The sequence below is a fragment of the Salmo salar genome, chromosome ssa12, assembly GCF_905237065.1.
Source record: "Salmo salar chromosome ssa12, Ssal_v3.1, whole genome shotgun sequence".
NCBI lineage: Eukaryota > Metazoa > Chordata > Actinopteri > Salmoniformes > Salmonidae > Salmo > Salmo salar.
This window is the reverse complement of record NC_059453.1, coordinates 75,302,893-75,327,559: the sequence shown is the minus strand read 5'-3', so window position 1 is coordinate 75,327,559 and position 24,667 is coordinate 75,302,893. Positions and strand designations below refer to the sequence as shown.

The window sequence follows — 24,667 nt, the reverse complement described above, 5'->3', positions numbered from 1 at the left end:
CCTTTGGCCGCCTTTCCTTCCAGTTCTCTGCTGCCAATGACTGGAATGAATTGCAAAAATCACTGAAGTTGGAGCATTATATCTCCCTCACTCACTTTAAGCGTCAGCTGTCAGAGCAGTTTACCGATCACTGCAGCTGTAAACAGCCCATCTGTAAATAGCCCATCTAACCAACTACCTACCTCATCCCCATATTTGTTTTAGTTTTTCTGCTCTTTTGCACACCAGTATTTCTACTTGCACATCCTCATCTGCACATATATCACTCCAGTGTAAATTGCTAAATTGTAATTAATTCGCCACTATTGGCCTATTTATTGCCTTACCTCCTTACTTAATTTGCACACACTGTTTACAGATTTTTCTATTGTGTTATTGACTGCACGTTTGTTTATCCAATGTGTAACTCTGTGTTGTTGTTTTTGTCGCACTGCTTTGCTTTATCTTGGCCAGGTCGCAGTTGTAAATGAGAACTTGTTCTCAACTGGTCTACCTGGTTAAGTAATTGTGTATATATATATATTTTATGTGATAAGGCCACACAGAGGGCCAGAGATTTTTACAGACACTTCTGATAATCTGAAGTACCCAAAAGGGCCACTAGATGTATTGTGATCGATTACATAAAATCCTTGAAAGATACCAAAATTCTGGTAGTTTACTGGTAAACTTAGAAAGTTTTAGTAATATACCCTCCCTTTGCAACCCTATTAGCTTGTGACCTTTTCTATAACAACGGTGTGACATCTTTAGCGATAGGAATTTGCTTGAAAACGTTAGCAACACCTACAACCATTAGCAAACATTTACAATCTGAGTTTGGCACTAAAATAGCCAAGTACCTTAACTCCTCCACAGAGTTGAGCGCAGACTTTCCCATTCATAGATGTTAACTACTCTAATTATCACAGAGTCGCCTCTGTCTTCCGTCTGTTTTCTGTAAACAAGCGCTGTAACATGGAAATATGGCCGTGTGGGAACACTAACCTTATAAACATGTGTAGTAGTTTAACCTTTTTTTTGTATTATTATTTCTTGCTGATATGAATTATACGTTCCTTATGTTTTCAAAACCGTACCACAAGCAATGCGTTTTAACTCTCCCTTCCAAAAAATTATGCAGGAATCCTGCAGGATATATATCCATTTTCCTGTAGGACAACCTGCTGGATCCCTACCTCATCCTTCAGAAAATTTAACTAGTAGACAACTGGGACTAATGGAGTTGCAAATGAGACAAAGAAACAGATGAATTAGTAAATGTATTGTTTTCTCATGCACTGACCAACTCTGTGGTGTGGTGGCCTTTTGCTAAACTGTTAGATATACAAGGCAAATAATTATAGTGTGTGTGTTTTCTGTGCTCCCTGTAGTCTAAGCTGTAAGGGAAAAGAAGAGAACTCACATGGTGGAGGTGGGGAAACAATCCAAGCAAGCTACAAGTAAAACAGAGAGAAAGTGATGTTAAAATTATTCATTTTTATTTAAATCAAACTGTTTGTTTATTCAATTGTGACCTTATTATTTCAGTGAAAATAATGTGATATTTCATAGATAAACAATGTTTTAAACCCCTCTTTACTATTTAAATGCAATCACGTCCTTATTTATGACAGGTCATGATCGGTCATGTGACTTGGTTACTGTCTTCAAATGCTTGCCAAGGAACCATTAGCCTAGTCATTCAAAATTAGAATCTATCACCATCCGTTTCAAAACACTTAAAAGTTATAGCCTATCTTGCGACAACAGTACTAAAGTATCAAATCTCATTTGTCACTTTCCATGGAAACAAAAGTTTAAAATGTTTTTTTTTGTCAAAGCTAGCTAGCTAGCAGCCAGTGGTAGAGAACATGTTAGCTAAGCTAGCTAACTTATTTATACAAAATGTTATACAAACACAACACATTAAAAACTAACTATGCCACCCCCTAACATGTTCATATAAACATTTGTTGTAGTTTTAGTATGTTTCTCTGACCCCTTACCTGTCAACATTTGTTTTAATATTAGCAGTACTTGAATTAGCTAAACTGACTGGCAGCCATTTCCTCAACTTCCAACTATCAACTGTTGCTATGGTGACCAATATGTCACATAACTGTTCATCTTCTTGTTGTAAATTGTAAAGGAGAGTTAAAAATACATATTTTTGGAATAGAAAACTAGCTGGCTATATACATCTGCACCATGTCCACATACATTTTATCTCCTCCTTCAGCAGTTTACCATATCCTGCAGGAATATCAAAATCCTGCAGGTTTTGGTCCTGCAGGATACCTGCAGGAATGTACTACATGATTCCTGTAGGACACCTGCACAATTACTTCACAAAGGGTCAAATTCCTGCAGGATTCCTGTATAACTTTTTTTGTAAGGGTTAGGAGCAAGCGTCGGGGCTCTTAACAAACCCCCCCAGCAAGACGATACAATCGTCAATAGGCGCTAAAGGTAGTTAGCGTCTATGAATTGGCTAGGAGTTGAAGTACTTGGCCAGTGCTAAAAAGGACAAAGATTTTACATGTAAATATGCAATGGAGTGAAATGTCGACGTCACAGGCGCTCTTCAGTGGCAAAGTCACAAATAGCTAAAGAGAATAAGGGCTGAAGATGTAGTGTCTTTCTTCACTAACACATTTCTATTTATCCATGTAGATTTACTGGCAGTTTTACTGATTTACTGCTCTTAATCTTTGGTTATAAAAATTGAGAACAGAAGGTATAGGTGGAAGATCCAGCTTTAAGAGCAAGGTTTCTGGGAACGCTTTTTGAAATAAGAACGATTTTACAATGATTTAAACCATGGACGTCAAACCTGTCTCTTCGAGGAACACACTCCTGCTGGTTTTCATTCTTGCCTTTTGACAAGTGTCTGATTTAGACTCCAAAGAATCCAAGCGTGCATGGACTTTCTAGCCAATCGATTCAATCCCAGGGAGAAACCAAAAGCAGCAGGACCATGACCAAGGAACTAAACCTTCTCTCACACTCCATCAGGAGAGCGTAAGAGGAAGATCCTGTGTAGTAGAGAGTCGGACCGTGTGGTGGTCTCAGACCAGAGGTGCCATGGGGCTGCCAGACCAGCCATGGTCACAGAACCCTGCAATGCAGACTGTGAAATCAGGTACTGCCTAAACCACTCTCCATCTGTCCATATCACAGATTCTTCATCACTGTCAGTCTTTATATATGCGATCTGTATGTTTCCTGTCAGCGTCTCTCACCTATGACCTTTCCTGTCTGTGCAGGTGGCATGTAGCGCGGAAGAGTGAGTGTACAGTCCCATGTGGAGTGGGATATCGTACACTGGAGATCTACTGCGCCAAACTCAGCCGTACCGATGGAAAGACCCAGAAGGTGGACGAGCGTTACTGCAGCAGTCAACGTAAACCTGAGGACAAGGAGAGTTGCCATGGAGACTGTAACCCGGCCGGTTGGGAGTACTCCTCTTGGTCAGAGGTGAGACCACCTGTTTTTGGGTGGGCTAAGAAAAAGAGAAGGCAAAACAGAAAGACAAAGGTTTAATACGTGTGCGTGTGTTTCAGTGCTCCAAAAGCTGTGGCGGAGGGTCCCGGCGTCGTGCAGCCGTGTGTGGGAAGTCCTCTGAGGCAGAAAGTGATGAGAGTAAGTGCAGCCAGAGAGACAAGCTGACCACCGCCCAGAACTGCAATGAGTTCCTGTGTCCTGCGTGGAAGACTGGAGACTGGTCTGAGGTCAGTTCCATGGAGAATGTTTGGACTACGCTTTGGAAATGTTGATTATCACTTGAAATTAATTGATGAATTGATGAATTTAGAACCCAGATGGCCTTTTTATGCTACGTCTAGTTTGTTGTTAAAGATGTAAAAATTACAGAGCGCCTGTGAAGTGGGTCAAAGATCAAATCCAAATGTTGATAGTTAGTGTCCTTGTTATATCTCGTCATGTACAGTGCAGTATGTGGTGCAATAACTAGTTTTATTGCATAGTTTTCACATTCTGTCCAAGCAGCTCAAAAGGCTATGTGTCACATTCCACAAATGTTTTATATTATAAACCAGGTAGTTTGAGTCCTGGATGCTGATTGGCTGAAAGCTGTGGTACAGTATATCAGACAATATACCATGGGTATGACGCAAAATGACTTGTTTACTGTTCTAATTACATTGGTAACCAGTTTATAATAGCAATAAGGCACCTCTTGTGGTATAAGGCCAATATACCACGGCTAAAGGCTGTACCCAGGCACTCAGCGTTGCGTCGTGATTAATAACAGCCTTTAGCCGTGGTATATTGGCCATATACTACACACCTCGGCCTTGCTTAAATATCCCAAACAAACACATACTGTACACACATAGTAACCTACTGTACATGTCAAAGCTACTGTTAATTGCACACACACTGTTGTCCTCATTCTGAGCGTACTTTCCAGAGGCTTTATGCTATGTGTCCCCATGTTTCTCATTCTGCCTGTTGACTGTTGTTGCAGTGCCCGGTGACGTGTGGGAAAGGGTACAAGCACCGGCAGACATGGTGCCAGTTTGCGGAGGACCGACGGGACGACCGCTTCTGTGACTCTGCGTCCAAGCCTGAGTCGGTCCAGACATGTCAGCAGCAGGACTGTGCCTCGTGGCAGGTCGGACCTTGGGGCCAGGTGAGGCACACCTGTTGACAAACCGTACAGTGACATGTGTATGAGAGTGGTGATGATTATGTATTTGTATTTATTATGGATCCCCCTTGGCAGCAGCTACTCTTCCTGGGGTCCAAAACATTAAGGCACATACATCACACATACAACAAAATATAAAACAGTACATCATTTAACATTATTGCACCATTACATATCTACAATACAAATGGTACAATACCACCATACAACAATATTACAATGTACGTGTGTGTAGAGTGCGTGTGCTCGTGTGTGTGTGCGTATGAGTGTGTCTGAACCTGTGTGTGTGTGTGTGTGTGTGTGTGTGTGTGTGTGTGTGTGTGTGTGTGTGTGTGTGTGTGTGTGTGTGTGTGTGTGTGTGTGTGTGTGTGTGTGTGTGTGTGTGTGTGTGTCTCTTCATAGTCCCCGCTGTTCCATAAGGTACATTTTTATCTGTTTTTTAAGTCCGATTCTACTGCTTGCATCAGTTACTTGATGTGGAATAGAGTTCCATGTAGTCATGGCTCTATGTAGTACTGTGCACCTCCCATAGTCTGTTCTGGACTTGGGGATTGTGAAGAGATCTCTGGTGGCATGTCTTGTGAACATATTGTGTTATTCCAAATGTGTCCAACTGTTTAAAATATTAGAATATGACCCAATGGATCACCTATTTATACTACTGTATATTCCATAATAAGCCCATTTTGCTTCAGAGTTTTAGCTATGTGGAATGCTATACTATGCTTTCTCCAGATGTAGAGCATTGACAGAAGAAAGATAATCTAAGCCACTCATTTAGTCTATCCCCCATTCACATACCAAAATAAGCACACAAAATCTGTACACAATCGTTATGCTTGCTAAAGCATAATCAGTGTAGATCTCTGAGGATGAAAAACAGCTGCTTTGTAGCAATTCTTAGACTCTAGTCTAGAAAGGTATTGCAACATTTTGCAAATCAAAACTAGGCTCTTATAAATCAACTTGTGTGTTCAAACTGCCTATAAACCTACATGTGTGATGGAGATTAGGTGTTCCTATACCATGGAATTGGCCAAAACAGAAAATAAATTGTATAAAACTTCAGTTCCACACAATAAAATGACAGCTCCTCACAATAAAATTACAGCTCTTAATAAAGATTGTTTAAAGTTGCTGCCACACAAGTTTGACCTTGTTTCATTGGAGTCACTGAGGTAGAAAAGAGTGTGGTGTGTCTACCCACTGACTTGGATACAGTGGAAAAAAAGCAATGGAAAGTAGATGAATTACTCATGCATTATGGTAATGAAGCCTGTCATCTGCTGGCACTAGTCTGACCAGGCTCAAAGGGAGTGTACTTTTTCACCTTAGTTAGTCATTTTTGCAATGTTGGCTTTTTGTTGTCCCTCTCTGAATTACTCTTTGTCCCTTTTTTTAATCTTTCTCTCTCTTCCTTTATATCGCTCTTTTCTCTTGTTCTCTCTTTGGTGAACACAGTGCACTACCTCGTGTGGACCAGGCTACCAGATGCGAGCAGTGAAGTGCGTTGTGGGGTCATATGGGTCTGTCATGGACGACACTGAATGTAACGCGGCCACACGGCCCACTGACACTCAGGTAAGGACACAGTCCACTAAGACCCATCTCAACATCTCTATATGTTCCCCATCTCCTCTGCACAGATCTGGAGAATTAACATGGGATAAGTGAAAGCAGTTTTGTGGATGCTTTGGCTACAGCCCTTGTATACTACTCAGTTTTCATGTGACATTTGTGAGGATATAACTTGTAGTGAGGCCTACATGCAATTTTCTCAGTATTAGACCACTCAGGGCTTGATTTGTCAGACTCAGTAGAACACACAAACACCCTTATCCGTTCCTGACACACTACTTAAATGCTTAGTTGTGAGCTGACCATGTGACTTTCCCCTTCCCCTGCATTTGTAGAATGGTGTTACATTTTATAGTGAGGAAAGGGGTTTTTCCTGTGCAGGCTGCGACACAGGTACAGTCAATGACACACTGTGACCCAGTCCATTATCACCTTAACTCAATAAAGCCTTGTTGTCTAAAGGGGGGTCAGTGGGGGGCTGTGTCCGGCCGCGTTTACCCCCAGACGGAGACACATAGCTGGGATTGTCTCCCTCCAGCCGTCCGCCTCCTTACCAAGCATGAAGGAGCAGGAGAAAGGGGCCTTTCCACGGCAGGGGGCGCACGAAAGCTCCTGTCAGGGAGCAGGGGGGTTCTGGGGGTGGGTGATGGAGGGGGAGGGGGAACTGGCTCTAACCCCAGAAACCCAGCCATGGGGCAGGGCTGGTGATGGTGCAAAACATTCCTGGATTATTCTTGGAAACTGTCCTCACCTTGGTTATTATGTAAGTCACACCTACAGTCTGCCAGGGGTATCGTTTGTCTGTCAAGAGTCTTGTACTGTAGTGTAATAGTGTAGTTTCCCACCTTAATGTCGATATGTTAACAGTCCTGTACTGTAGTGTAATAGTGTAGTTTCCCACCTTAATGTCGATATGTTAACAGTATTGTACTGTAGTGTAATAGTGTAGTTTCCCACCTTAATGTCGATATGTTAACAGTCTTGTACTGTAGTGTAATAGTGTAGTTTCCCACCTTAATGTCGATATGTTAACAGTCTTGTACTGTAGTGTAATAGTGTAGTTTCCCACCTTAATGTCGATATGTTAACAGTCTTGTACTGTAGTGTAATAGTGTAGTTTCCCACCTTAATGTCGATATGTTAACAGTCTTTTACTGTAGTGTAATAGTGTAGTTTCCCACCTTAATGTCGATATGTTAACAGTCTTGTACTGTAGTGTAATAGTGTAGTTTCCCACCTTAATGTCGGTATGTTAACAGTCTTGTACTGTAGTGTAATAGTGTAGTTTCCCACCTTAATGTCGATATGTTAACAGTATTGTACTGTAGTGTAATAGTGTAGTTTCCCACCTTAATGTCGATATGTTAACAGTATTGTACTGTAGTGTAATAGTGTAGTTTCCCACCTTAATGTCGATATGTTAACAGTATTGTACTGTAGTGTAATAGTGTAGTTTCCCACCTTAATGTCGATATGTTAACAGTCCTGTACTGTAGTTTATACCATGGCATTGTTGAATACTCGTTTCTGACTGACTTGAAGGGCATTCTAGAGCGTGCATTATTTCCATATAACACACGGTATATTTGCACGGTAGAATTCAAAGGCTATAGTTCATTCTTACTGTGTTTGAGCTGCTTTTAAAAGCAAAAGTCAAATAGATTTTTTTTTAGCATTGTTGAATTCGATGTTCATAATAACAAGCTCGGATGAATAGTTTGGTTAGCTCAACTAGCAAGTCTGTTTGTTTGGTTACCGAGGCAACTGCTGTCTCTATCTAGTAAACTTGCTAGCTACTTCAGTGGATGTTGAACTCATAAAAGGGATAATCAACTCGTGGCTCTATGCGGTCTATAATGAACAAGATGGAATGTGTGTAGGCTGGTTCTCTCCACCTTATGTGAACCTATCTGAAAAACCTCTTCAGTAAAACAATTCCTGCTGTGTCGAAAATGACCAACACAAACTCACATTCATACAATTGCTGACTAATCGTCACACATTTCATGAACCTCTACTTTTATGGACCTCTCCCCATGCATCAGTTTAGTTTATTAGGGCTTGTTTCTTTCTCTCTCCACGCTAATAGTTGGAAGGCAGAATGGTCTGTTTTCCTGGGGCATGGGGTGGGCAGGCCAGGGTAGGGTGTGGAGTGGTGGGCTGGGCTGGGCTGGGCCATAAACGCAGACTGAGACTCCGGTCCCAGGGAGGCCCCCCTGGTCCCGGCCTTAATTCCCGACTCAGCCGTCAGGCCCAGTGACCCTGAATCAGTCACTTCACCTCCCTGTGATTCCAGCCAGTCATCCGTGAAGTCGGCTCCGAGACCGCCCACCCTAAACTACTGCATGGCTGGAAAAGGGGGAAAGCGAAAAGAATGGAGCTTATCTCTACCTGAGTTGACCAACGAGAAGGAGAAAACCAAAAAATACACAACGACGACTTAACACTTGCCTCCTACCACCTACCCACAGACGTGTACACAACGTACATCAACACACACCCACAGTGTCATAGACAGGCCTTGGCTGCCTTTAGAACCAGAGTACCTTCTCATGTTTCACCTCCTTCGTTCTTTCTCTTCTTCTTCTCCCACCACCTTCACAACCATTTACTGCATGTTTTACGGTGTATTTTACTGCGTGAGTGTGAGGCTGTGGAGGTTGTGTTCCCCCTGCCTTTCTGCCTGCCTGCCTGCCTGCCTGGCTGGCTGGCTGCCAGGGTCCTGTTTGTTTCCACTCAGAGGACTCAGAGTGTGGAATGTGGAGCCCTCTATGGCCCTGCTAAACCTGAGTTAGGCCCCTCTCTGCTCACCCCAGAATTAGGGGTTCAAAGGTCATGAGAGGGCACCATGGAGTAGAGCAGGGCGGAAGGTGGGGAAGGAGCCCAGTGTTGGCATTGGAGACTGGGATACCACTCCACTGTGACACGTTATGACAGGCGTCAGGTTATTCAGAAGGTTGGCCTCATGTGGAGGGGCTTAACGTTGTGTGTTTCTGGGATCTGTCAGAGTAACACTGTTACTTTTAGTCTGGTGAGTACCCTTCTGTCAGAGCTGTCTAGGTTGTGTCCAGTAAGTCGATGAAAGTGTAGTACTGTGTGGTGTGTTTCTGTCAGTGTGATTGGTTTGATGGATGTGTCTGTTTGTCCCTGTAGGACTGTGAACCGGCCCAGTGTCCTGTCAGCCACCCAGTTCCCCCTGGGACCAAAGTCCCCTCACACCTTTCACACAAAACCCAGTGGAGGTTCGGCTCTTGGACACAGGTTGGTTTTATTGGTTGCACTACCACTCGCTGTAGCTATTAAATACTGTGTGTGTGTGTTGCACTGTACTGTACTGATTTCTTCCTTCTTCACCACAGTGTAGTGCCACCTGCGGCAAAGGGACCCGGATGCGCTACGTTAGTTGCCGTGACATCCAGGGTGGGGTTGCAGAGGATTCTGCCTGCTCCCACCTGGTCAAGCCCCCGGCCAGCGACTGGTGCATTGTAGTCCACTGCGGACAGTGGAAGGTCCTAGAATGGACATCAGTAAGTAACTACTGTCTTTCAATCCACCACCATGTTAAATGCACATACTGTGTACACTTAAAATATATTGAATGTATACAATATCCACTTAATATTTGACATTACTAGAGGGTCTTGTGGCTACGGATATGGTGTTTTCCTCCATTGCTATAGCCTTTAACCTTTGTGAACAGTTCTTCTAGAGGGAAATCTGTCTACCATTATATGCTCTCTCTGCACTGTTCATTAACTTGTATTTCTAGCCAGCTCAGTGGCCTATAATATCTGAAGTTTATTTAGCTGTGGTTTGTGCTTTTCAGACCACAATTCATAATGACTTTGTGTGATTGGGTGTTTCTCTGGTCCAAGGGGAGGAGGTGATAAAACAGGCTCAGGGGTGTTTGGAAGGTTGGCAGGGGTATGGAAGAAGGTGTGAGGGGTGGAGGGAGGCGAGAGGGGTCTAGGGAGGCGTGAGGGGTGGAGGGAGGCGTGAGGGGTGGAGGGAGGCGTGAGGGGTCTAGGGAGGTGTGAGGAGTGGAGGGAGGCGTGAGGGGTGGAGGGAGGCGTGAGGGGTGGAGGGAGGCGTGAGGGGTCTAGGGAGGCGTGAGGGGTGGAGGGAGGCGTGAGGGGTCTAGGGAGGCGTGAGGGATGGAAGGAGGTGTTAGGGATGGAGGTGTGAGGGGTGGAGGGAGGCGTTAGGGATGGAGGTAGGCATGGGGCTGGAGGGAGGCGTGAGGGATGGAGGGAAGCGTGAGGGATAGAGGGAGGGTTGAGTGACGAGGGGCTGTAGAGAGGGGCTAGGATCCTTGTGGTTTACAGATTTTTCTCATCAGACAGAGATCACTAGTCATACTCCCACCATGCTGCAGCTATGGCCACCATGCACACACACACACACACACACACACACACACACACACACACACACACACACACACACACACACACACACACACACACACACACATAGATAGATATATACAGGCTGTGACAGGGAGAGTCTTCCTGACTGCTTATTTATGCCAGAGCGACTCAGTGACCTCCAGGCAGACAGGAAGCAGCTCAGCCCAAGGCCACAGCAAACAGAAGCACAGAGAAAGAGACGGATCTGACTCTGAAAGTTCCCTTTAGACACTCCTGATATGGAATGGAACCGGAAATGAACCCATGATGGAGGGGGTGATAACTACAGAATGGCATGGCGGATGGATGGGCCAGTTAGTTCATGAAGTTTAATGACTGTGTTCTACCGTTATGAGACCCAACTATTAAAGCAGCCTCAGTGTTCTAGTTTTAGCTTGTACATGCGCATACACGGTGCCTGTTAAAAGTTCCAATGATCTGACAAACTGGGTCCCTTAAAGTACTGTAACTACGCTATCTGTTTGTGTCAGCCATGTTTAAAGTGACAAGACACTGACCTAAGCTGCTACGACATTGTTTGTATGTTGTTTGTATGTTGTTTGTCTTACTGTGTGTGCCTGTGTGCGTGTGTGTGTGTGTGTGTACGCAGTGCTCTGTATCCTGCGGGCAGGGGAAGACAACTCGCCAGGTGGTGTGTTTGAACCTCAGTGACCAGATAGTGGATGTGGTGGAGTGTGACCCTGACGACCGTCCAGCCACAGAGCAGGAGTGTGCCATGTCCCAGTGTTCTGCTCTCCGCTCCAGTGATTCTCGACCCTTCCCCTCGCCCAGCGGGGGCGTCCGCAACAACCTGCCCACGGCTGCCGATGGGCGCAGCGGAGGACGAACCCAGGCCCACCAATGGAGGACAGGACCCTGGGGAGCGGTGAATTTCTTATTAACCATTTACAATCATCTTGCAGTCCTAGGGTTCTTAACATTGAATTAATGCATACAACCTATATCTGGGGTCGGCAACAGGTGGCCCGATGGACAAAAAAAGTTTCTTACTGATTTTTGGGAGTGGATAGATTTTCGTTTTTGGTCAAAAAAGACTGTAAAATCACCAGGAATTTACTTAAAAATGTGTTTAATTTAAGAAATCTGTTCCTAAGTATTCTAACAAATGAAAAAAATCACGTGATCGTGTCTCAATGTTATCAAGGTATGAAATTATTGTTATTTTCAAATATAATCCCTTTTTGGGCTGAGTTGTGGTCAATTTGCAGTGTATAAATTATTATAATTATGTTCCGGTCCCCTGACCATCTGCTCCAACAAAAATTGTCCATCGGCTGAGTCTCGTTGCCTACCCCTGACTAAGGTCAATGAGTTGTGCTGATGGCTTTGGCGGTTAATAGCCTATTGTACAGCTGTTATTAAAAACTGGGTTATTATAGTTGCACAACAATCTGTGTCCCCAAATAGCTGGTGTTATTTAATGGATCATGGGAAATTATTTTCTTCTTGAGGATATGTGTTTTAATATAGCAGTGCATTATCCATCCAGTTTCCCAAAGCACATAGTCTCTGTGGTCAATCGGACCTTTGCCAGAATGATGTATGTGTGTTTTTGTATACTTGTCTGTCAATGGGGACCTTTTTTCACATACTGTAGGTTGGTGTGTTTGTATTTGTTTATGGTGAGTGAGTGTTTATATGTGCGCTTGTTTCATTGTAACTGATGTCTGTATGTGCAAAGGTCTACAATATGTGACACTGTGACTCTGGGTAAATGTATTATTGCAGGATCCCCTTGTCTCAGTGAGTTATGTGTGCATAGATGAGCACCATACATTTTCATGTATGTGTTTGAACATGTTTTTGTTATTGTGTCCATACATGCTCATGAATGTATGCGTATTAGTGTTTGAATGTCTACTTGCCTGTCTCTGAGTTAGTGCATAAATACCTGTACATGTGAGAGTGTGTGAACCGTTTGTCTCACTCTGTGTTCTCCTCCCTGTGACGTCAGTGCTCGAGCACGTGTGCGGGTGGCTTCCAGAGGCGTGTGGTGGTATGCCAAGATGAGAATGGTTATGCTGCCAACAACTGTGAAGATCGCTCCAAACCCATCGAGCAGCGCTCCTGTGAATCCGGACCCTGTCCACAGTGGGTCTACGGGAACTGGGGAGAGGTGAGAGAACCCAAGCCATCCTACAGCACTAATACACTGAGGGGGTTTAGTCACACTTTGAATGCATCATCTCATTGTTATGAACCTTGGCGTTATCATAGCGGTTATTATTCTACAATTCCATTCTTCTGAAATTGCTTTGCTGGGCTGTATGTCATCATGTACCTCCTGGGTTGTGCTGGAGGTGAGGGGTTAAAGGTCAGAGGTCATAGATAACTGTATTGTGACAATGGAGTGAATCAACTGTCCTGGCTCTGTTTACACACTATTCCTTCATCTGCTCTGTCCTGCAGTGTACCAAGCCGTGTGGGGGAGGAGTAAAGACACGACTGGTGGCGTGTCAGAGGCCCAACGGAGAGCGCTTTAACGATCTGAGCTGTGAGATTCTAGACAAACCGCCCGACCGTGAGCAGTGCAATACTCATGCGTGCCCGTCTAACCCGCATTGGAGCACAGACCCATGGAGCTCAGTACGCTCGTAAATATACGCGTTTTCTTCCACCATCTTTTTTAAAAGTCCTCTCATTTCACTACACACAGAGTTTGACAAACAAACAATCAAACTTGAGAGAGCAGGTTGTTTCTGTAGCGCTTACATGCTGGAAAGTCCACTTTCCATTTCACTGTTACCCTTCCCGTGGCACCTGAGACTGGTCATCCTTCTAGAGACTGTTGGGAATTGATTTCTGTTCCACATAAGAGACAGGACACACACAATACACACAACACACCAAAAAGTATGAAAAGCTTAATTGACAGTTGTGACCATAAGAACACTTTCCCTGTTATCAGTCTTAGTGTTAAAAATTCAGGATCAGTTTGTATCAGAATCAAAGATAGTTTGTAAAATATTGTTTTAAAAGATAATTTATTACTTAAGAGATGTTCTTCTTCGTTTCCTATGTATATAGAATTGACATCCAATGATTCTGTTATTGCTCTTTGTATTCGCACACTTAGTCATTCGTTGTTCATATGCAAATATTGATCAATGTTTCTGTATATCAGGAGTTTAAGATGCATTGTTTTTTTTTGTTAACACCCAAAGAATGGACATATTCTCGAGTGTTGTTGCTATTCATACTCTTTTTTTTTTTACATGTGGCAAAGAAAATGGGTTTTTATATACTCTAGAGATGGATACATCATTCTGATGCTAAAGCTTTATTGACCATCATAACTGTAAAAATGTCATTTGTCTTAAAGTGTGTAATATGCAGTTCAAACAATAACAAAGCGCCACCCCCCCAACTCTGTTTCAGTAAACAGCTAAGGGGTGGGGCTGGATAAATGTAACCACTCTTAAATGCATAGACAGAGCTATGGATGCTAGGACTGACCATCCATGACATGAAAATTATAGTTTTAACCATGTTTTGAGGCTATACAGTGTTTTGTTTACAATTACATTGTCTACGAACAAAGAAGTAAATAAAGGTTATATGTTGGGTTCTGATGGGGTTAGACAGTTAAACTAAGCTCCTTAGTTAATATAAGTTACATTCTTCAAGAATCAATGGCTATATAGAATGACAAAAGTAAAAGAAAAAATGGATGTAGCAATCGCAGATTGCCCCTTTAAGGCACATGCAGTTTTTATAGAGAATTTACTAATCATCGTATGTTTACACCTTATTTTATAGTCCTCTATTTACCTGGTATTAATTCAGAAATGTCATTGTAAATGGTAATTACATGATAATGACCTAATAATTACTTTTTAGTAATGTAAGTGCCGGGTAGTTACCAATTATGCTAAATTCTTAAAAAGAAACAATAGTGTCAACACCAGCTGAAATAGGACTGTAGAATAAAGTGATAACTGTATTATTTGATCAATTATGTGATTCTTCGGGATAATAGTCATTTTATCACAGCTTGAAGTCCTGACCCAGATTCCTTCCTTTTTACTAGCACAGACATAAGAACCCGGCCCAACCAGTAGGTCCAAGGCCCACCGCTCAAAAGGTGTTTGATATGAGTGTATTTATGTAATGTTAGATATGTCTATATATTCGCTTTTGTAAATAGTTTATTTTGGTGCGATCACCAGTGCTCAATACACATGTGAAAATATGCTATGCTCAACCATACCTCACTTGGAACAAACACAACTCAACTAGCCATTAACTTATACTTACAATGGTGCTTTTGCAAAACAAGGGAGAAATGAGATATAAACATCAAAGAATCACTATGTATTTTATTTCAAACTTAAGGTCATAAATGGTTTATTGTGACATAGAGATATGTACGTATGTAAACTGGTGTTTTGAGAAGTTGTTTATATTCTTTTTTTTGTCATGTTTTTTTACAAAGAGTTGATTATTGATTTTGTCCCCCAAAAATATTGTAATGTTAGGTGAAAATATGTTGTAGTTTTTAAAAAGGTAAAGATCATTTTTTAAGTGTGTTCGATTTATTCACCACCAAACCTCTGTCTGTTGGAGCTCAAAGAGAATGCCCCGTGTCCTAGCTTTGTGAACACACAGTTAGTGCCTGCGACCACAGGGAGAGTTTATAGTCTTCTATATACCTGAAGCTCATCCTCTGAGCCAGTCGTATGTTTCTACCTCATTCTCTTCTAACATCACTCCCCACCCACCTATTATCTCCTGCCGGAGGGCTGCATCCTCATTCACGTTCATCATGATCTAGGGTCTGTGTTTTGTTCTACCTCAATGGCTACGAGTGAAATTGGGGTAGTGAAAGCTGATCTTGGATCTGTGGTAAAGGTGCAACCTCTGCCTGGAGCCCACCCAGTCATTTCTAAGGCTAATTGTTACCTCCTGGTCATTAATGCCTGTGCATACATTGCAAACATCACACCTTATTTTAAGGGCCTGTTAACACAGCTGTCAAGCAGGCAGTGAGTGTATTTCTCACCACACCTTGTTCAGTAAAGAAAACGATCATTTCTAACTATCTCTAATATGAGTAATGAAAAGGAAGCATAAGGTTTGGGTTGATTATGATGAATCCAAAAAGAGTGTGAGTAACTTTTTACACTACTTGAAACAACTCCACATGCACATAAGTCTCATGTCACTGTGAAATTGTCGATCATTTGATTTGTAGAATAAATTGCAAAACACAGTTATACAGTATATGCATGATGATGCATTTACAATGTGTTTGATACCAACAGACTCTAGAAATAAAGTACTCTATGCCTCTCATTCCATATGGCAGTATCAGTTCGGGTTTCAAATACATTTGTGTATATTTATATAATGATCTGTATTTATTTCTACTTCATTATAATGTCATGTCAATATTTAATGTTATATAAACGTGCTGAATTTATGCTAGCTCACAGAAAGGTAACGATTAAAATTAACTAGAGGTGCTCTTAAAAAGTTTATTTCATTTATTTTATTTACTGTAAAAGAACATGTTCATGAACTATCACGAACGATTGCTTATGCTCAAATTAAGTTTCAAAACATCAATTTATATGGATTGTCTTTCAAGTCTATCCTCTAGTTTATGTAGCATACAGCTAGGTAGTTTTATTGCATGACTGTCTAAAGTGAAAAATGAAGCTCATATGAGAGAAGATAATAGGTGGAAGCCCTCATTGCCATTGAGGGCTTCCACCATTTTAATGTAGTCAACTGGGTGGGGATTCCTATGGGTTGGGAGTGATCAGCCAATGATCAGAACATTATCTTCTTCAAATTGGTTAGCCTAGTTTGTAAATGGCTTTAAGCTATATGACCGCCATCTAGTAGCCACAATAAATTCATGATACACAAGCTTTGGTTCAAGAATCCAGCACTGCAGGTGGTGGTAAATTACCAATATTAGCTTTACACGTTTTTTCAAACATCAAAGCAGAAGAAAATGGACTACTTTAAATGGAGATGCAGATGCCATAATGGCACAGATACAATGTTGCGAACTCTATACATCTGTATGGAGTAGAGAGGCAAAACATCTGCGCTCTTGAGCTCATCTTAGTTACAGGAGGACTAGTGTCTAGGGGAATAACTGCTAAACGTACACTCCGGGACACTGGTTTCTAGAAAATAGTTTCATTAAATGAGATAATTGCCGTGAGGAAACACTAAGAGTGAAGCAAACACATTCACTTACACTACCACAGGCAAGCTTGTAGTCCTGTTAAAAATCGAATCAACAAATCTGTGCTTTAATTAAGACGATTTCCTTCAGACTTTACACTAATTACACTAGGAACGTGGAAGTGGTCATTATAATGAACCAAATGACCTACTATGGATTAAATAGGAAATTATCTCTACAGAGAGCATTACTCGAGCTCTCTAACTGGTGTTTGGAAAGGGGCGTTTTCAGTGAATGAAAATGTACAAATCACTGAGCAATATCTTGTCTTATGAGGTCAGGGCCCCAGTGACCTATTCGAGCAATCAGGATTTTTCTGTCGGCCAAAGTTCAAAGCCTTTTGTACCAAGGGAAATCTTTATTCTCTGTGACACTGACAAGATGGATCCCCCACTTACTGCGCTTATTCACTCCTCATGCCTCGCATGTTTTTTTTGTGTGCCTTGCGACACGTGCTCTTCAACTACGTTGCCCCCTCATCTGCCCCTCGCCAGTCCCCCCTCGCCCAATGCGGTTTGATGACATTGTTTTGATGGTGGGGGGCTGGTGACAGTGACTCAAATGAAAGCCCGTCAGAAAGACAAGGGTCACGTTTGATCTGGGATGGACCCCTTCGCTGTACAGCTAATCAGCATGGATGGACTTCTGGGAAAGGGCTGTGATCCAAGGAAAAAAAGCCGGGAAAGCCCTGTTGTCTGTGGGGGCCCGGAAGGCCCAGTCGCCTTTGATTCCGGGACGGAATGCAGGCTTTGGAATGTGGTTTATTTTAGGCACAACTTGCTGTCTGTCCGGGGCATTGTTATATTTGACACTGTAAATAAAAGCATCTGATTTGAATGGTACATTCGAATTGCGTCTGACTGCATGATAGTTGAAAATAGTGTGATAGTTGAGAGTTGTGTTGTAGATAAAAGGTAGTTTTGTGATGATTACACTTTACATTGATATCAATATATCAATTTCACTCAGAGTATGCTAAAATATAAGGCCATTTATACACGGTTGCCTTAATACTCCCTTTGTCCTGATCTTGTCCAGATTCTGATTGTGCCCACATTTTTAAACAGGTTTAGACGATTGAAAGACCCATTGTGATTGTGATCCGATCTTCCTGACCATCTCTGAAGGTTGTCAGGCACACATTGTGTCTGGAAATCTTACAAGTGTAGATGGATCTGGCCAGTGAAACCATTTAAATCATTATCCTGTTCTCTAAAATCATTGACACGTGGCACTACTGCCTTAAGGCTTCAATATGTGTCTTAAAATAAATAAATAAATAAATATCTGTCAAATAAGTTGCATAGGGAGAGACCAGAAGCTCTGGTCACAATGCAGAAACAGTGAACAGATAAGACACATGTTAATACCATGCATACATGCATTTCTGAAGATGTGGGCACAATCAGAAAGTGGACAAGATCAAGACATACTTGGTAGTGACAGGTATAAACAAGGCTATAGTGTCTAGTTTATGTAATGGTTGTGGGGTAAATTTCCGCATGAATCACATTAACTAACTGCATGTAATAAAGGTGTCTAGTTGACACCCACATCATTTGCGGATATAGAGAATTGGTGGGTGATTTACTTCTGTTCACTAACTGGTGCTTAGTGACAGTGCTGTAGTGATTGAAATCCAGGGTAATAGCAAGTTATTGGAGCAGAGTAAAATATCTGGAAAGCTCAGTTAAAGAGTATATAAAACCTTGAGGAATGATCTGATATTTGAAAAGCAGCACAGTCTGGCTGCCTGCCCTCTGTTGTAAATGCCTTTTATTCAATTATTTAAACTGTTGTATAATACACTGCTCAAAAAAATAAAGGGAACACTTAAACAACACAATCTAACTCCAAGTCAATCACACTTCTGTGAAATCAAACTGTCCACTTAGGAAGCAACACTGATTGACAATAGATTTCACATGCTGTTGTGCAAATGGAATAGACAACGTGGAAATTATAGGCAATTAGCAAGACACCCCCAATAAAGGAGTGGTTCTGCAGGTGGGGACCACAGACTACTTCTCAGTTCCTATGCTTCCTGGCTGATGTTTTGGTCACTTTTGAATGCTGGCGGTGCTTTCACTCTAGTGGTAGCATGAGACGGAGTCTACAACCCACACAAGTGGCTCAGGTAGTGCAGCTCATCCAGGATGGCACATCAATGCGAGCTGTGGCAAGAAGGTTTGCTGTGTCTGTCAGCGTAGTGTCCAGAGCATGGAGGCGCTACCAGGAGACAGGCCAGTACATCAGGAGACGTGGAGGAGGCCGTAGGAGGGCAACAACCCAGCAGCAGGACCGCTACCTCCGCCTTTGTGCAAGGAGGAGCAGGAGAAGTACTGCCAGAGCCCTGCAAAATGACCTCCAGCAGGCCACAAATGTGCATGTGTCTGCTCAAATGGTCAGAAACAGACTCCATGAGGGTGGTATGAGGGCCCGACGTCCACAGGTGGGGGTTGTGCTTACAGCCCAACACCGTGCAGGACGTTTGGCATTTGCCAGAGAACACCAAGATTGGCAAATTCGCCACTGGCGCCCTGTGCTCTTCACAGATGAAAGCAGGTTCACACTGAGCACGTGACAGACGTGACAGAGTCTGGAGACGCCGTGGAGAATGTTCTGCTGCCTGCAACATCCTCCAGCATGACCGGTTTGGCGGTGGGTCAGTCATGGTGTGGGGTGGCATTTCTTTGGGGGCCGCACAGCCCTCCATGTGCTCGCCAGAGGTAGCCTGACTGCCATTAGGTACCGAGATGAGATCCTCAGACCCCTTGTGAGACCATATGCTGGTGCGGTTGGCCCTGGGTTCCTCCTAATGCAAGACAATGCTAGACCTCATGTGGCTGGAGTGTGTCAGCAGTTCCTGCAAGAGGAAGGCATTGATGCTATGGACTGGCCCGCCCGTTCCCCAGACCTGAATCCAATTGAGCACATCTGGGACAACATGTCTCGCTCCATCCACCAACGCCACGTTGCACCACAGACTGTCCAGGAGTTGGCGGATGCTTTAGTCCAGGTCTGGGAGGAGATCCCTCAGGAGACCATCTGCCACCTCATCAGGAGCATGCCCAGGCGTTGTAGGGAGGTCATACAGGCACGTGGAGGCCACACACACTACTGAGCCTCATTTTGACTTGTTTTAAGGACATTACATAAAAGTTGGATCAGCCTGTAGTGTGGTTTTCCACTTTAATTTTGAGTGTGACTCCAAATCCAGACCTCCATGGGTTGATAAATTGGATTTCCATTGATTATTTTTGTGTGATTTTGTTGTCAGCACATTCAACTATGTAAAGAAAAGAGTATTTAATAAGATTATTTCTTTCATTCAGATCTAGGATGTGTTGTTTAAGTGTTCCCTTTATTTTTTTGAGCAGTATACTATTTCTCCTAAACGGCCCTCCAGTACCATGATCCTAGCCTGTGTGTCGGTCTCTGTGTCTACCTCAATCCTAATTCCAAACACCACTGTAATGCCTGCTCGTTGGCCAGTGGGTGAAACAATAATATCTCATTTTGAATGTTACCTAAAACACCATAGATGGGCAATAAGTGCACCTTAAAAGTAGAAGTGGCCTGCATGCTCTTAGAGTCCTCATGCAGGCTGATGGCTGGCCTCAAGTGGTACTTATAAAGGAGGGCTAACTGTAACTGGTAATAGAACCTCGCAATGCTAGGCCCAATAACAGCCTCTTACAGATGTATGCATGTGAGGAACATCTGGAGACTAAGGCCTAGATTAAGCGTTAACCAACGTTGGCCGACATCCGCATAGCAGATGTTTTGGCGGTGTTGGAGGTGTAACTGTGGTTTGAGCTGACATATCGGTGAGCGGCTTTTCTTGTGTGCAAAAAAACACCCTTCCTTATTATCCCTTCCGTGTTAGAAGCTCAAAACGGAGCTAGAAAGTGTAGGCTCTATCGATGTTAGAAATAATTACTTTCAAATGTCAAACCATTGATGTTAGGCTAATGCATGTTTTCATGCTAATTTGGATGTGGGGGATTTATGCCTATCAGTCTAATTCAAGTGTTTGAACTTGTAACACGGCTGCATGAACTTTAACCCAGCTGCATAGGATTTGTCGGATTATAGTCAGGTGTGGTTTTGTTGCATCCGATGGCGTTATATAAGGTCACACAACGAGCTGCTTGTGAATTTGACAGCTTTAACGCAGTTCCACTTCCGACACCGCCAAAACAATCTGATTGAAATTAGCCTTAAGCCAAAACACCAAAATGTAATGGGATGCTCCTCACAGAAAGACATGTATACATTACAGTACATACATTAAAATGGTCTCCCTTATGCTTATTGAAATTCATTAGAACAAAAAATTTTCAAATGTATAGCGGTACAGAGAGTAATCACACATTGTTGGTGTTTTGCCATAATTTTTTATTTGATCATGTCATTCTCAATCAAGTTCATTATGCGAAATTGGTGTCTGTGGTTATTATCGCAAACAATTTGTGATTCATCACTGTACACTATCAATCTCTTAAAGATGCAATATGCTAAAATTCTAATAGTACGCCTCATTTCAGTTTATGTGATAAAACAAGCAAAGTGTAGAGAATCATTGTACCATCTAAACCGCTGTGAAATATATTTTCAATAACCAAAAATATTGTATTTTCAGCTGTTGGATCCTGGTGTACCAAACTGAACAAAACAGAATAAATCTAATACTTTTTAGACTTGCTTTCAAAGAGAATGGCAGATCTACACCTCAAATTTCTATGTGAATTTGGTGGTCCCAAAATGTTACATATTGCAGCTTTAAATTTAATGATTTTAGTAACTTTAGATTTGTCATTCCTTTTCATTTTGTGCTTTTGTTTTCATTTGCTAATATAAAATGATATGCCAATAATAGTGCATAATGCATATAAAAGAAATCCATTGACAACGTGCTCACTTCTACAGTAATTTCCGGTGGGAAGTAACTTCCAGTTGTTGTCCTCTGGACCCTGGGGACATTTAGTCCCGCCCTCCCTCTCCTAAATGAGGTGAAAGGTTGTCGTGGGTTCCTGTCCGGCGCGGTCCCTCACTGAGCAGTACAGTGCGCCATGCTGGGATACGTACTCGTTCAACCGAGAGCCTGTCGCATCCTATCTGCACTTGCAACTCTACACTGCTCATGGGGCATTTAAGCCCTGAACAGCGCCTGACAGGCAGTCCTGTCTCCCAGGCTGTGTGCCACCCCCAAGACCAAAGCCAATCGCATGCAAGGAACAACGAGCAATGAAGCCACATTCAAACAGAGCCAGAAAGCTGAAGCATAGAGGATAAAAGGTAATATAGCTTGTATCTTTCAAAATTAAGACAACTGCTGCCGGAAGTGGCAGCAGTTTATGGCCACCTAACCAATTGTGCTATTATGTGGGGCTTTTTTGCGTTATTTGTAACTTATTTTGTACATAATGTTTCTGCCACTGTATCTTACGGCAAAAAATTGCTTCTGGATATCAGGACAGCGATCACTCACCTCGAATTAGACAGAGTTTTTCTTCAACAAGCAGGATGCACAGGATGTACTTCGAACACCTGACAAGGCCAACATCCCCGTCATTGGCAAGAGACGCAGGTACAGAGGACACAGAGCGGGGATCCTCGTAAGGATCCACAGACAGCGAGTGGGAAAGCAGCCGTTACCGTCAATATTACTTGCCAACGTGAAATCATTGGACAATAAATTAGACAAGGTACGATCACGAATATCCTACTAACGGGACATCTGAAACTGTAACATCTTATGTTTCACGAAATCGTTGCTGAATGATGACATGGATATTCAACTAGCGGGATATACGCTGCACCGGCAAGATAGAACAGCACACTCCGGTAAGACGAGGGTGGGGCGGTCTGTGCATATTTGTAAACAACAGCTGGTGCATGAATTCTAAGGAAGTCTCCTTATTTTGCTCGCCTGAAGTAGAGTATCTTATGATAAACTGTAGACCACACTACTTGCCAAGAGAGTTTTCATCCATACTTTTCGTGGCTGTTCATTTACCACCACAGACGGATGCTGGCAATAAGACTGCACTCAGTCAGCTGTATAAGGAAATAAGCAAACAGGAAACCGCTCACCCAGAGGCGGCGCTCCTAGTGGTCGTGGATTTTAATGCAGGGAAACTTAAATCAGTTTTACCTCATTTCTATCAACATGTTAAATGCGCAACCAGAGGGAAAACAAATCTAGATCACCTGTACTCCACAAACAGAGACGCATACAAAGCTCTCCCTCGCCCTCCATTTGTTAAATCTGACCACAATTCTACCCTCCTGATTCCTGCTTACAAGCAAAAATTAAAGCAGGAAGCACCAGTGGCTCAGTCTATGAAAAAGTGATCAGATGAAGCAGATGCTAAACTACAGGACTGTTTTCCTAGCACAGACTGGAACATGTTCCGGGATTCTTCCAATGGCATTAAGGAGTACATCACATCAGTCACTGGCTTTATCAATATACCCCAACCAACATACCCCAACCAGAAGCCATCGATTACAGGCAATATTCGCACTGAGCTAAAGGGTAGAGCTGCCGCATTCAAGGTGCGGGACTCTAACCAGGAAGCTTATAAGAAATCCTGCTATGTCCTCCAACGAACCATCAAATAGGCAAAGCGCCAATACAGGGCTAAGATTGAATTGTACTACACCGGCTCCAATGCTCGTCTTATGTGGCAGGGCTTGCAAACTATTACAGACTACAAAGGGAAGCACAGCCGCAAGCTGCCCAGTGACACAAGCCTACCAGACGAGCTAAATCACTTCTATGCTCGCTTCGAGGCGAGCAACACTGAGGCATGCATGAGAGCATCAGCTGTTCCGGACAACTGTGTGATCACGCTCTCCGTAGCCGATGTGAGCAAGACCTTTAAACAAGTCAACATTCACAAGGCCACGGGGCCAGACGGATTACCAGGACGTGTGCTCCGGGCAGGTGCTGACCAACTGGCAGGTGCCTTCACTGACATTTTCAACATGTCCCTGATTGAGTCTGTAATACCAACATGTTTCAAGCACACCACCATAGTCCCTGTGCCCAAGAACACTAAGGCAACCTGCCTAAATGACTACAGACCTGTAGCACTCACGTCCGTAGCCATGAAGTGCTTTGAAAGGCTGGCAATGGCTCATATTAACACCATTATCCCAGAAACCCTAGACCCACTCCAATATGCATTCCACCCAATCAGCTCGGGGATTCATATGATGCATATGACACTGTGGGTGAGCGCTATTCCAGCCAGGCTGATCAGATTCAATAGCAGACTCAGAGGCTCATAAGTCAGGATGCTGCCATTCTTGGTTCCATGTTGAATCATTTAACCCCTTCCCTTCTCTCTGCTAGTGATGTTGATGTGGAAAATTGATGTCTCTAACTGTGAATGGGAAGATATGATTGAGATGTAAACCATGTTTGGCTAGTTTGGAATAAATTTGCCAACCCTTTTTATCACAAGGCACTTTTTTATATTTTACTGTTCATATCATGGAACAAAAGTATAACATAAAGGGTGTGTGTCTTAAAATGACACTCTATATACCCTGTATAGTGCACAACTAGTCCTGGCCATAGGTAGTGGGAATAAAGAGCCATTTCAGATGTAGATGCTCATTGCATGCTTGTTTACCTACTAGTAGAAAGATGCCATAGCAACCCAGAATGATCCTGAACTGTAACACTAACATGTAAATCTGCTTGTTGATGAAGGTCCTTCTGAGCTAGGCACTGTGCAGATGTCTTAACCTTTGTATGATATGGATCAGTGCATGCCCAGTTTGGGA

General features: G+C 42.9%; 1 protein-coding gene across 1 annotated transcript in view; it reads left to right on the top strand.

Moving 5' to 3' along the window:
* Window positions 1-17,706, top strand: part of adamts9 (ADAM metallopeptidase with thrombospondin type 1 motif, 9) — a 42,354-nt gene extending 24,648 nt beyond the window's left edge. The window contains exons 19-28 of the mRNA XM_014133425.2: window positions 2,998-3,124; window positions 3,249-3,459; window positions 3,546-3,713; window positions 4,472-4,636; window positions 6,116-6,235; window positions 9,386-9,493; window positions 9,592-9,759; window positions 11,252-11,527; window positions 12,617-12,778; window positions 13,072-17,706. Coding sequence (XP_013988900.1) covers window positions 2,998-3,124; window positions 3,249-3,459; window positions 3,546-3,713; window positions 4,472-4,636; window positions 6,116-6,235; window positions 9,386-9,493; window positions 9,592-9,759; window positions 11,252-11,527; window positions 12,617-12,778; window positions 13,072-13,260 — 1,694 coding nt within the window. The 3' untranslated portion in view covers window positions 13,261-17,706. The remainder of the gene's footprint in view (window positions 1-2,997; window positions 3,125-3,248; window positions 3,460-3,545; window positions 3,714-4,471; window positions 4,637-6,115; window positions 6,236-9,385; window positions 9,494-9,591; window positions 9,760-11,251; window positions 11,528-12,616; window positions 12,779-13,071) is intronic.
* The last annotated feature ends 6,961 nt before the right edge of the window (window positions 17,707-24,667 follow it).